General features: G+C 36.5%; 1 protein-coding gene across 4 annotated transcripts in view; it reads left to right on the top strand.

Moving 5' to 3' along the window:
* The window catches only part of CACNA2D3 (calcium voltage-gated channel auxiliary subunit alpha2delta 3), a 394,439-nt gene that overhangs the window by 337,390 nt on the left and 43,168 nt on the right, over positions 1-13,881 (top strand). For all 4 annotated transcript variants that reach the window (XR_005258491.1, XM_038149689.1, XM_038149687.1 and 1 more), the window contains 2 exons: positions 12,499-12,560; positions 13,416-13,460. Coding sequence is in view for 3 of the 4 variants with exons in the window: in XM_038149689.1 (XP_038005617.1) it covers positions 12,499-12,560; positions 13,416-13,460 (107 nt within the window). In the remaining variant the exon portion in view is untranslated. The remainder of the gene's footprint in view (positions 1-12,498; positions 12,561-13,415; positions 13,461-13,881) is intronic.

Below are 13,881 nucleotides of genomic sequence, written 5' to 3'. Positions count from 1 at the left end.
TTTTCCTTGGAAAGTGAACACTCTGCTTTTTTATATGCCGTCACCTGGTCAGACTTTTACACATTGTTGCTTTCTCAGCTTTGGAGTAAAGAGATACCTGTCTTAGAACTTCTGCAGACTTTGTTACATTGAAAATGTGAAAAAGTTTTGAGAAAGAGGTGAAAGTTACCTAATGCTTGATTTTCTGTAATATTTTGTCTAAACAGAACTTGGCTGAAATTAATAATGTAGAACATTTCAGTTTCATCGTAGTGCAGATTTTAACTAAAACAGTAAAAAACCCTGTCTGTCTACACAGTCCTCTTTATTGTACTGCCTCAGCACTCTTGCTAAGGCATCTCTTTAAATATTCCTAATTAGCACTTTGGACCTGGTTCTTCTCCTAAAATCTCAGGGAAATGTATCACCCTTCCATCAACACTTTCAGTGATTTGAACTGCAAGTGTGAATACAGCACATCCTTTCTGGTATTCTATATAAGAATATTATGATATGGTGAACAAAATACACCACTCAAAGATTCAAAATATTTTACACCTTTTAGGACAGATGATGGCACCTGTCAAACTTGGGTTTCTGGAGTTCTCATTAGGCCAAACTTATGGGGAAAAAAATCACTCTGAAGAAGAAAATCTGTTTGATTTTAATTCCTATTTATAGGAATTAAAATCAGGAGCAGCCCTAAGCTTTCAGTGCTTCAAACCCTCAACCTACCTTGTCTTAATGGTCAGATGTTCTCTGATGAAAGTGTCACAGAAGTTCAGATTCCATGTGATAAATTCCTTATATATGAATATCATAAATCATGAGCAATGCTGTCATTTTATAAAAGAGATTATTTTATACATAGAAGACCAGTTAACACATTTTAAGCAATGGCAATGCTGGTGTTTCCTGGTTTTCAGAGATGGGCTGAACAATGGTTTCCCATGGTAGAAGCTTTGCTGTAAATGTTTCTTCTGGTAATGTAATTAGGAAGTGTTGGCTCCAGTTATTGTAACTTAAACAAAACATGTTGTCCTCAGCAAACTCATTAAACAGGCATAGCCTCATCTAAAAGGAAAACAGGGACATATAGTGTTTCCATGGAAACTCAGTTAAAATTCTGATTTGTGGATATGAGCATGATCAGCACTACAATCTAAACTCATTGAATTAAAGGAGTCTTAGTTGTAAAGTCAACCCAGTGTAAATGTATCTGTACTCATGCAAGGGTCAGAGCCTTCCATCCCTGTAGATGCCTTCTATCTGGACTTTAAAATAGAAAAAAGCAGGGGAACTTGTGTGAGACCCTTTTCTTTTTGCCTTTTGTGACCATTTGTGCCATTTTACTAGAAAAATCTATATAAGAATATAAACTAAATCCGTTTAAATATTCTTTATTGGAGTTCTAATTTGCTGCAACTCTAATGTGTGGTTTTGATTTCCTTTTATTTTAAATATAAGTAAGGAGGGCTTTTCCCTTAGTGTAGATCATATCAGCCCTGTACTGTGAGAGAATGGAGAAGATAATGTTTGCTTCCATTATACAGGTACTGAGGTTTATTAATTCTGGGAATTATGCTCCAGCATTTGTTTTGTAAAAAAAAACCAGAAAAATAAAGATTTGCCTTAATTAGGAAATTAAATCAGTTTAATAAATATGTTATAGCAGAACTTCCAGGAGAAACTTTGTAATTTATAAATGTCTACATTTTGGAAATGGGGTAAAAGGGGTATTTCAAAGCTATTTTGATTTACATATATATATATATATACACACACACACACACACATATATAATATCTAGGAATATGATAGAGACTTCAGAATTACAGCCCAACATTTACTGATTGCAGTGTGAAATTAGTGCTTCTGGAAAGCCCACCAGGATCAGCCTGCCTTTGGTGTGTGGTGCTACAGCTATAAAAATATACCTGGCCTTTGCAAGGTTCACTTTCCTTGTAAGTCAGGAAAGGTTTGCCACTGTAGAACAGCACAATCTCTGGGACCCTGGGAAGTCCTGCCAAGAGTCCTTCCTTTGAGCAGAGTTTTCAGGGCTTTTGTGTTCTCCATTTTGGGAGGGGCTTCATGTTCTCATCCTGAGCTGGGCATCCCATAATCCCCACAGACCCCAGTGAGCCCTTAGCAGGGCTCAACACCTTCCAGGCAAAAGCCCCAGCTGAATTTGCACTCGTCAGGCTACTTATTAACAAGAGAAGCTATTTTGTATGATAAATCCTTAGTTTAATGTATAATCAGACATCTCCCTGTCAGAAACCTTCCTGATTTATTTCAAAGCTATTACATTAAAGAGGATTACATTTGGTGCCCATTATATTGATTTCCCTCAAAACTTACAATTTATACTTCTAAAATATGCCTTAAGACTGTATTGACAGCTAAATCCTGCTAATCATTAGTATATAAATTCTAACAGACTACTTGTTGAAGCATCTGGATAGCAGTTTATGTGAAGTATGGTCCATTTGTACTTTCATTGTGAAAGTCGTGTCAGCACTTACACTATTTCCAGGAGTTAATAACTCACCCAGAGATGTTCACTTATGGTCATGACTTGGCACAGGTCTTGGGCAATGCTGATATTTTATTAAAAAACTTTAAAAGTATGTCGGTGCCTTCTAATTTTATCAGTCTCAACATTTTTTAAAAGTCGTATTTCTTTGGAGTTTTTTCCTGAAGTATCAATTAAAAAAACTTATTAATTTTGTATTTGGTCATAGGTTGTTCAGTATATTGTTCTTTGTATTTTGTGGCTTTAAGGAGGTGATTTCATCTTTTTCTACTGAAGAAAATAAGCTCTTGGCTAATTTTCAGCAATATCAAAACACCTCTAAATACACCAGATCAGCCATAAGCAACCATCTCTGCTAGCACTTAGGCAGGCTTATGTAGCAATTCTGAAGTTGGTGATTTCTTATTTTTCCTGAAATATGGTAAGACAAGTAAATAGACAGCTATCATTCCACCCCTGATTGCTTGGCCTCTTGGATGGCATTAGTTGTTTTCCAGTTCATGGGCTTCAACTTCTCCACATTAAATAAAGCAAAAGATAAGGTATTTTCCACAGTGCAGGGCAAAATTTATTTCCCCAATAGAGGTCTTTGCTGAGAGGTATAGTTAACACTTCTTGGCCACGTTTCAAAATTGTGGCAATAAAATATTCTTATGAAATAAATTTAAGTAAATGTGAAAATGTTCAGATTACAGCCAGTGCTAATCCATAGTTTTAGAAACTGACTTTCAAGTGAGGTATTTGAAATATACTGAACACATCTTGAAAGATGGTGTTTCTTTTTATTCAAGACATAAAAAGTAGGAGAATATGAAAGAGAAGACAATTTATATTTCAATGTGCTGGAAAATTTCAGTGTTATTAGTCTGATTGCTTTCTATTCCTGACATGGTTTAAACCTCCAGTTCAGGAGATTCCAAGAATGCCAGTTTATAGCTCTAATGCTAACTCCTATTTTGCTGAACCAAGATGCAACTGTGTTCTTTTCTACACAGATATTTAATAAAAATACATTTTTGATTAAAAAATGAAAAAAGCAGGCACACAAATCTGCTTTTGCAAATACTCTTCGTGGAAAAGTTTAGCATCTGTATCTTTTGCTGTTACTGTTTTTTTTATTATTATTTTTCAGTAAAAGACACAAATGTAAATCAGGTTGCAAATCCGCCAGTGTTATTTTCTTTGAACTTGCAACTGCAGAATACCATGGTATCACTCAATTTCAAAAAGACACATGCATTGACTCGTTTTGGACAAATAAATTTTTTTGTCCTTTTCTAAAACTGTAGATTATCACCATGTGGTTAAACAGCAAAAACATGGTTAAAGTAGTGATCTTAGAAAAATAAAAACATGAGAACTATTCTGGAGCATTACAGTAAACATTTGATTTATGAATCACCCAGTACATATGGTGTTGAAAGGCTGGAGATTTTGATTCATTATGGGGTCCTTCTGATGTATTATTTGACTTCAAGTAACATGACTCATATTTTCAGCAATTCAAAGTAATTTGCTAATCACAGTATAGCACAAACAGTTTGTAGAGATTATCACTATTCTTGTTGTAATGACGCAGTAAATAAGAGATCCAAGATTTATTTCTGAATGATGTGGTTTGATAAAATGTCAGCGTTTGCTCATTCAGTGTCCCAGGCCTGGTTTGACTGATGAGATTCCATATATTCATAGACCTTGTATGGACACAAATCCCCTGGTGACAGCAGCAGACAGGGAGTGGTTGGTGCTCAGTGTGTTCTGTAGGCAGGAAATGCTGGATTTGGTCAGATCCCTCCCCCTGGAGGGGGGGACTGGACAGAGCACTCATGAGTTCACTTTGCTGTGGATGCCATAATATTTATCTTCAGTGTCTCCAAAGTATTCTGTGTCTGGCAGCGAGACAATTTGTACCCATTCTGCTATGACAGGATTGCAGTTTGGGAGGGGTAAACCACTTTGGAAATTATGATAGAAGCTTTGCCCATGTCTGAGATCAGCCTTCTCACAATGCTGAGAAACGTAGAAATAGGGGCTTTTTTGGTAAACCTGCTTATGTAGTAGCCAAAATCAAGTTTGCAAATAAAATATTATCAAGACTTTAATGTGTTGTGTTTTAGTCACAAGTGGAAGCAGAAAGTCTTATATATCCCAAGAGAATCCAGTCACAGGGCATTCAGATAAATTTCCTATTTTCTGGCTCTTTGTCTGGACTTTGAGCCTCTTAGGGTTCTTTAATTGCCAGCTTGAAACCACAGCCTTTTGGCTGAGATGGAAAGGTAACCTGGCTGTGCTGCTCTGAACTAGGACCTCAGCTGTGAGAAGTAAAGCTTTTTCTGAGAACTTGACAAGTCCTGCATCTTCCCTTAAGATTTGTAAAAGTGCTTACAAATACATACTGTTCCTATTTTTTGTTTCAGTCATGGGTACTACTCAAATAGCAAGAAAACCCTATAAAACTAAAAAATGGTTAGGGAGTTATAAAAATACTCTCACTGCTTCATTATTTTAGCATTACTGTGGTCAGATTTCAATCTTCACATGCTTCCTATACCGTTGGAATTCAGAATTATTTGTCAGAGCAGTGGCAGTGCAAGGAGATGCTGGAAGAAAGTTGAAGGCTCATAGGAATTCATAAAAGCTCTGCCATCAGCAGAGTTTCCTCTGTGATGATTCTTGCCTTGTTTCTGCAGGCTGCTGAAACTTCCGGAAGCTAAAAGTAGTACTACTCAGTTTTCTTTTTTGTTTTCTTTTTTTGGCTTCCTTTCTGTTTTTCATTTGATAATGCAATGAGCCAGGTGTCAGTAGGTGTCAGGTATTTTCTAAAAGTCACAGGGAGGGTGCTCCAGACACCAGGCAGGGCTGAGCTGTGCCCTGCCTCACCCTTTTCAAACTGGGCCACCTAAGCCACTCCTTTATTCTGTCACTGCACTCCTTGCATTCCTCAGGAACAGGGCACCTCCCTGTCCAGCTAAGTGCACCAAGTGTAAATTTGCATGCCCATGGGTTACCTTCATCCAGGCTTATGAGAGGTTTGTTTTAGGGTTTTTGGGGTTTTCTTAAAAGTTACAGATGGCTCCTCAAGTAGCTCCCTTGAGCTTTGCTCCTGGCACACAAAGCTGATCCTGGGGTAAGTGAGCAGATTTCTGTGGGAGCCTTTGTCGCAGTGTTGGCAGAACATCAGCTGCTCTCCTGTGAAGTTTCGGAACAGAATGATTGTCTCAATGCCAATTTACAGATAACCTGTTTCCCTCCAACATCCCCTCTGAAGATTCCTGAAAAGGCAATGGACTTCCAGTCACCAGTGTCTATATTTTTTTATGTTTACACTCAATTTATATCCTTTTTGAGTTTCCTCCTTGCTCCTGCTGCTACTTCATTAGTCCTGCAGAAGGAAGATGTATGTCAGGGAGTCAGAGGGAGTCTGGTTTTTGATGATGTTCACAGACTGCCCTCCACAGTTCAGTTTGTCAGGGCTTGGCTGCAAACCAAGCCCTTCAGCTTTCTCTGGAGCTTTGAGTTTGGATGAACTTCGGCCTCCCAGCAATCATCATCCTGCTCCCCTTTCAGCTTGGCCTCACGGCAGCTTCCCAGCATCTCCTCTCTTCTGCTGCAGCTTGGCCTCCAGGAAACACCATTTCCTACTGCCTTCCCTCTGGCTTGGTTGTCTCCACGCACACATCATCTTCCACCACTAATTCTAAAAATCTTCTGGAAGAAAGTAGCAGGCTTGAGGTTCCTGAATAAAGAGGCATAAGTTCTCCCATTTAAGGAGAATTCACTCATTTACATCCTGCATCACAATAGCTCTGATGAAAGAAGCAGTCTTTGTGTTGCTAAATCTTATGTGGTCAAAACTGTCTCACATAAAATGCTCAATAATTAAATAGGACTTAAAAATGTCTCTCAGTCATTCCACTTATTTGATGACAAAAAGATGAAGGTAAGATACCATAAATAATGCAGTATTTTTTTCCAGCTTATTGTTTAGAATCCAAAACTAGGTGATAGTTTGCACTTTGAGATATTTTGAGTTTGACGCTGTATCAGGCTCTGTAGCTCAAACTGAGATGGAAAAGGTATGTGCACATTTACATGGATTTCAAAGGATTTAATAATAAAATATTTGTAAAGTATTAAAATAATTTTGGAGTTCTTAAATATGCAATAGACATATTGTGGTGTAAACAAGAAGGTTCCATGTCGAGAAACAACAGAAAAAGTTGTAAAAATATTAGAAATTGTCCCTGAGTTAAATAATAAACTATTAGAAAACCACAACACATCAAAACAACACATTGCAAAGGACAGTTTCTGAAAAATAATAACGTCTTATCCAAATGAATAATAGATACCTTATTTTTGCTGCAGTAGGAACCGTGCTTTATCACAAGAAAAACAGAAGAAGGTGTATAACTGCTCAATAGTTCACCCCATTTTTTGTCATTTGGCTCTTTTATCACAGGCCACCCATAACAGTTCACAATCAGGATGGCTGGTGTCACCACCCAGGATTGAGACTGCCTGATGCTTTCAGGCATAAGCTGGTATTTTCAGTATAATAAAAAATACCCAGACTTAAACTGTTAGGCTGATTTTTGTTGTTGTTTTTGGGGTGTTTACATCAGAGTCAGTCATTCCAGGTAATAAAACTAGTAAATTTTTCATGTTATGATATAATTCTGAAGATCTTCTCTTTGAAGAGAGGAACTGACAACAATGAGCAAGGGTGAGAAGAGGAAGGTATAGATAAATGGGGAAAGATCACTGCGAGGGAAGCTGAGTGAAGTGTGGAGTTGGGAAAGGTGAGACTGCATTTTACTGTGCAAGTAAACTGAACTTGGGACCAGAAGCAGTCTGAGAAGTGCCCAATTCACAAGAGCTTGTTCACATTTTATAAATCCTGCATGTGATATGGAATGACTGCCACTGAGAGAACAGCTATGTTGGGTGATATTGAAGCATAACTATGTTACTTTTACATAACTATATTATTGTCTATAATAATGTCTACATAACTATGTTATAGATAAAGAGGTCTTGTTGGAATACCTCTAATTTGTTAGCTAAGACTTCCTAGAATTGAGAGGAGAAAAGTATCTAGATTTTATGTTTAACTATTCTCCATAAAACACCTATGTCTTACAAGGTTTTATCATTTTCAGTGATAGGTGAGGGTCTCCTATTAATCTGTATTGGCTGTTCTTGATAGTCATGGTGTTTATTTCTCAGGATGGAGCACTGGGCTGTAGAGTCAATGTCTCCTTCTTTGCCTGAGCTGAATGCTGAAGATGGATTTTTTGACTGAAACAGATTTAGAGTATAAATAGAAAGGGAAATCAACTTTTTAAAAAGTAGTTAAGTGTGTTCTGGGATATTTCACATGTAGTTATTAGACTTTTTTTAAAAGATCATAATCAGAGTTAATACTACTGCGGAGAAAGAAGAGCATTTTAAATAGTCTAAGCTCAATACACAAAGGTGATACAGATTGAAAAATAATCCTGCTACAAGACTGTGTCCAATATTTCTTATTTTGAAGCCAAGTTAAATCTCATTTAAGATAATTCCATCGGAAATAGGAGGCTAAAATGTCCTTGAGATTTTAGGCATCTTTTATGTATGAGAGAGAGTCTTAATCTCTACTGTATTCTGTGGGAAAAGGAATGGAGACCTTAGGATATTTTTGTAACCTTGCTGATCTAGTGCTTCTATAGAGTGTTATAGTGTATAGGTATTTCAGAGAATGGAAATCCCTTTAGCTTTTGCTACTTTTTCCTATAATCATGTATTTGGAATCCATTTGTCAGGTTTGTAGGGAGACTCAGCTCCTCTCTTGCCTGAAATAAATCAGTCTAATCTATTTTCCTCTCGTATTTTAAGTAGGAAATTATTCTTTTACTTAGAACCTAAGAAGGATTCTAATTCTTTGCACAGAAGTAATTTGCTAAGGAAGGATTTCCTTATCTTCCTATTTGCTCAACCATGGAGATTGAAAGGAACACAAGCAATCCTGATCTATTCTGAGTAGTTATTTGTTTTCCTTCATGTTTGTCTTGATACAAGGCAGCCCTGAGCCATGCAACACTTGAGCACTTCCCAGTACTTCCATCCTGAAAGGAACGCTCTGAGAGAGTGAAATATGACCTTCAGCCACGGAATCGATGCACAAGGAAATTACTTATTTAACAATAATTATCACTGAGCCAAGAATTTAACTTTGTCCTTCTCAACCATCTGTTATTTCATAGGGTCTGCACTACAAAAATACAGTCACTTTATTAAACAGAGAGAAGAAATCCCAGCGAGTTAAATAACTGTTTTCTGTAGGCAGAATTAAAGGTTTTTACTTGCATCGCCTAAGTAAATTCGCTAATGTGACTAAAACAAAAGATTGGATTTGCAATATTTGTTTGCAATGATAAATTTTGTTTACATAACACAAAATACCCCTCTCTCAGCTCCCATCAATTTTTCTCCTGCCTGCCCTCAGCTCCAGCCCACCTTCCTATGTGACATTGGAGAAAAGGCAGCAGTGAACACAAAACTCCTTTTTTCCTGGCTGAACAATTTTTAAACTTTGGCCATTTTGGTTGAACCAAGCCTGAAAATGTGGAAGAATATTTTATACTTTGAAGTGTACGTTCCACACAAAAGTCAGTTAGAGTTTTTGCTATTTGTGGCAGTTTCTGGGTACCTTCCCAAACAAGATTTAGAAAAATCTCAGTGCAATTTCAGCTTTTTAATCTAAATCTCTGTGGTAGCTGTTACACCCAGAAGGCTAAACTAGGAATTAGAGACATGGGAGATATAATTTTGAAGTTTTCCTGTTTCCTTTCCCCCCCTCATGTAGCTAGTTTGTAAAACACAGATTTAACGGTGGTTTGGAGAACTTATTCAGAAGTTCTCAAGTGCTGAAGGATTAGGGATTGCTCAGGAGAATATAATGGCTCAAAAAGCTTTTGAAGTATATTTGAATAGCTCTTGTGGCATTAAATGACCAGACAAAAAAAAAAATGTCATCTTCTAGTCATAAAGTTCTTGAAAAGCTCAGGAGGGAAAAGCCTGCAGAAGTGGTTTAGTATCACATGAGGGGTGGAAAAGAAATTAATTTCCTATACCTTAACACTGTTCATTCTTTCAAACCTGGAGGCATTCAAATAATTTTTAGCAGAATTTTAGGAACTATTAGTAATTTTCATTTATTATACATTATGTATATAATAATAATATAGAATATTTAGAAGCTGTGACAGGGAAGTTCCTGTGTGGAATTGTGCAGGGAACAATGTGTAAATAAGACAAAACTGTGAGATTAAAATCTCATATTAAGATAGACCTCTCAAAAAAACTGCCTGATTTTCTGCTTTCACTGTGCTATGTTTGTGAGATGTGTTGTCTCCTCCTACCTTGCAAGCACGGATAGAGATCACAGAATCATTAAATGGGAAAAGACCCTTTGGATCATCAAGCCCAACTGTAAATCAAGTCCAGCCATAATGTACTTGACATCATGTAGTGTTCATTAATTAATACCAAGCCAAAAGATATCAAAATTATTTGAGGAATTACTTCATAAGGGGAATATGTTAAAATGTTGTTGTTGTAATGTTGTATTACCTTGATCAGAGTGGATGGTTTCTGTTTCACTCTCTTTAATGGCATTGTACCTCAGAGATACAACTCTTTTTGAAGTTAGGTAGAGAAATAAACTGATTTCTTTCTTAAAGGCAGGCAGTAGATAAATTGATAATGCCTATACCTTCAGTTTCTGCACAAATTACCCTGCTGCTGAAATTGTGGAATCTGCTCAAGTGGAAGCAATGCCAATATTTCTCACTGTCTTTTATTTTCCCTTACAATCTGTCCAAGAAAGCATCAAAATCCTTGAGTTGCTTCAATGAAACCAAACCTGCAGCTGTACCTTCTCATCCTCATGGAGAGGGAGGCTCTGCATTTCATAGAAATTAATCCCAGCATTTCAATTGTTGTTCTGCTGCAGCATTCCATTGTGACTCAGTGAAACATGCACGTGGAATCTTTCACAGATGAGCTTGGCTGTAATTCTCTTGTCACTGTTTCAGATCCTGTTGTAAGTTTTGTACAGAAGAAAGAAAACTTTCCATGCACATTGACTCTCTTTGTAAGGAAGGTTCTGAGCTGTAAAGTTATCACTTTTGTAGAAAACATTTCCACTTAAATCAGAATCATAAGATAATTTAGAGTGGGAGGGATCTCCTGTGTTCATCGAGTCCAAAATCCTGCTCAAATTTGTATACAATTTCATTTGGGGAGAACAAGAGTTTTACCTCTTTAATTAATGTTTATTATAGTTCCATTACCTTTCATGAACACTTTTCAAGAGCAGCAGTTTTCTGTGTGTTGGTATCTCTAACAGTGTGAACTCCAAAGGGCTGAGCTTATCAGGACCTTAAATTAACAATATCTGAGTACAGTGCACACAGCTCTGTACAAGCACGTGAGATTGACCCTTCCCATGCTGACACAGCTCCCAGAAGTGATGGGATTGCCTTGGGGAAAGTTCCTGAAAGTGTGTGTATGTGTGTTTGTATGGGTTTTTGCCTGCATTTCAGAAAAAAGCAGGTAGGATGTGCTAGGAATTAACCCAAAGGCAAGCAACAGATGAAGCAAATGAGCTGCATGGCTGTCAGAGAGCATCTATCTTCTCCTGGACCATAACATTCATTCCTAGATAATAAAATGTAGCTGGAGAGTCTCCTCTGGTGTTTATTCCAAAGGAGAACTGGATTCCTCTACTTGCTCTCTGAAGCAAAACCATCAGTGAGTTACAGATGGCAGAAAAATATTTATAACCTGCTCTCATAGGAAAATTCCTTATGTAATTTCACATCCCATTGTATCAGTCCGTTACAGATTTCATTCCACATTCTTTTCCCTACCTGCTAACACAAAGTCAGATATGTCCATGACATCGGTGTGTGTGCATGTGCAAAAGCAAGTACCAGTAATTTAAATGTAAATGTGTTTTTAAACGATTCCTGCTGGAGGCCCTAGAGGAGAAATGAAGAAATGAAATTTCATTCAGTTTTCCAAAACAACTTTTTTTTGAGGTATTGTTTTTTAAAAAAAAATAATTTTCTATGAGTTAGGTCTTTAGACTTTTAAAGCTTTTTTGAATTCTCTCATTGTAGACAAGAAACCAGAAGAATCAACTGCTTTTTGGAGCTTCTGCAAACCTCAGGGCTTTATATTACTCTCACTAGAAACAGTGATAGGAACATCAGACCAGGCTGGAAGAAAGGTTCACTGATATTTGGAAAAACATAATCCCACCTGAGATTATGAGAAACATGTAATTCAAACCAGTGGTATCTTGAATAAGGATTTTTAAAAATTGCAATCCATTATCATTAATCTAATTTTTTAAAAAGTTTGATACCCAGTACAATTTGTCAGATACAGAATTTTACAGAATTACACATAATACTCTTAACTTCCATTTTTTGAAATACATTTTTAATGCTTCTTGTGTTCTACTGATAATTTATGCATTAAATGACCTCAAAACAAATCATCACTTGAAGTGTCAACTAACATTTTCATGTTGTTTCAGAAAATCTTCGTGAGTTTCAGTAGAAAATACATTGTGGGCTTTCCCTACAGCTGCTATGTTGGTACCAGTGAAATATAAATGAAATTGGTGTGAACATAAATATGTTCAGCTTGTGGTTCTTTGATATTAATTATGGAGACATGCAATGTGAATGGTTTGTTTTTGGTTTTTTTTGCTATGTGTATTCTTCACATTATACAAACATCTTTCTGTTTAAATGGTTTAAAATATGACTGTGTGGTCTCTTCAGTTTAATTAGTTGTGGTTCTTTATTTTAGGGTTTAACTTTCTCTTTTCATAATGAAACCTTTTCTTCCTGACTTATTTTAAAGACTAATTTTGAAGGAATTAAGCATGCTGGGTTTATTTGTTTGTTTTTTCTCTTTCCCAGCTGTAGGTATCCAGATGAAACTTGAATTTTTCCAGAGGAAATTTTGGACTGCAAGCAGACAGGTAAATTTTAAATTGAAGGGGTTTTTGTCATTGAATCCACAGCTGTGGAAGTGATGGACTTGTCAGAAGCAAATTGTAAAGAAACAATGTATTTGAAGACTTGTTCTGGTTTTACATTTGAATACAGAAAAGGAGAATTCAATGATGAAGAGCATTTGCTTGATTTTTGGAAGCAATTTGAAGGTCTATTAATTTTAGGCTTCAAAACATAAGGAGTTACTTTGTTGGTGCATGGTTTTTCTCCCTTAGAGAAAGTGTAAACAGTAAAGAGAAGTGTGGAATTTGTTTCTAGTGGTAGCAGAATCATGACTTCTCACCTAGGTTTCCTCTCTAACACTAAGATCACACAGGTTAATTAACAAAACTGCATTACTGAGTCATGGTTGGCACCCACAGTGCTCAATAAACTTTACCTAAACCATTCAGGGATAGAATTTGTACTCAACTGAAGAGGATAATCAGGTCCTTTCTGAGGATTAGGAGGTGCCATCTCTGGTTTGAGAATCAGTTAGAGCTGTGCTATTACAGAAAATAAACCCTGCCCCCAACCCTGCTGGAGAATCTTCTCTCAGCTATGAATGGCCTCAAAGATTTGGAGTATGGAGGAGATTGTGGTGTTTAAAGCAGCTGGAGTTGTTGCAGTGTGAATGAACCCTTTCTCTGCAGAGAGGAGCAAAACACATATGATGAACAATTCAAAAGTTTGCTAGTCATTTTTAGAATTAATTTAGATAAAGATGTAATCAATATCAACTCCTTTAAAATTTTGCTCATTAATTAATATAAAGATTTATTTTGTAATCATCAAAGAGAGAATTGAAAATACTTTATTGATTTTTTTTATATCACCTTTAGTGTGCATCTCTCGATGGCAGATGTGCTATAAGTTGTGATGATGAAGTAAGTATTTAACAGATTTTTTCCATTGTATGTCTCTACTCCAGTAGAAGATACAGTTGATGAATTTAACTTGAACATCTCATTGTACATTATGGTCTTTATCACCTTGTAAATATTACACTGTTTGGATAGGGAGACTTTTTTATGCCTGTTACAGGTACCCACTGAAATACAAGGTTGACTCCAGTACCTCAAACATGTGTTGCAATAATTTCTGCTTTGTGAATCCAGTTTGGGAAATAATTTGAAGCAGTGCTAAGGTATTTGTTTACCACTTTATTGTTAATGAAAAGAAAAGCCACTAGCAAAAAGTCTTAAAGTCTTCAGTTGGACACCAGCAGAAACCATGCAAACTTATGTAGAAATTTAGTAATAGTGTGAACATTGCTGATTTAGAGATTCCAGACTTTTTCCTAATGAC

This window comes from Motacilla alba, chromosome 12 (genome assembly GCF_015832195.1).
Source record: "Motacilla alba alba isolate MOTALB_02 chromosome 12, Motacilla_alba_V1.0_pri, whole genome shotgun sequence".
Lineage (NCBI taxonomy): Eukaryota > Metazoa > Chordata > Aves > Passeriformes > Motacillidae > Motacilla > Motacilla alba.
The sequence above is the reverse complement of the archived record's forward strand: the minus strand, read 5'-3'. Positions and strand labels throughout refer to the sequence as shown.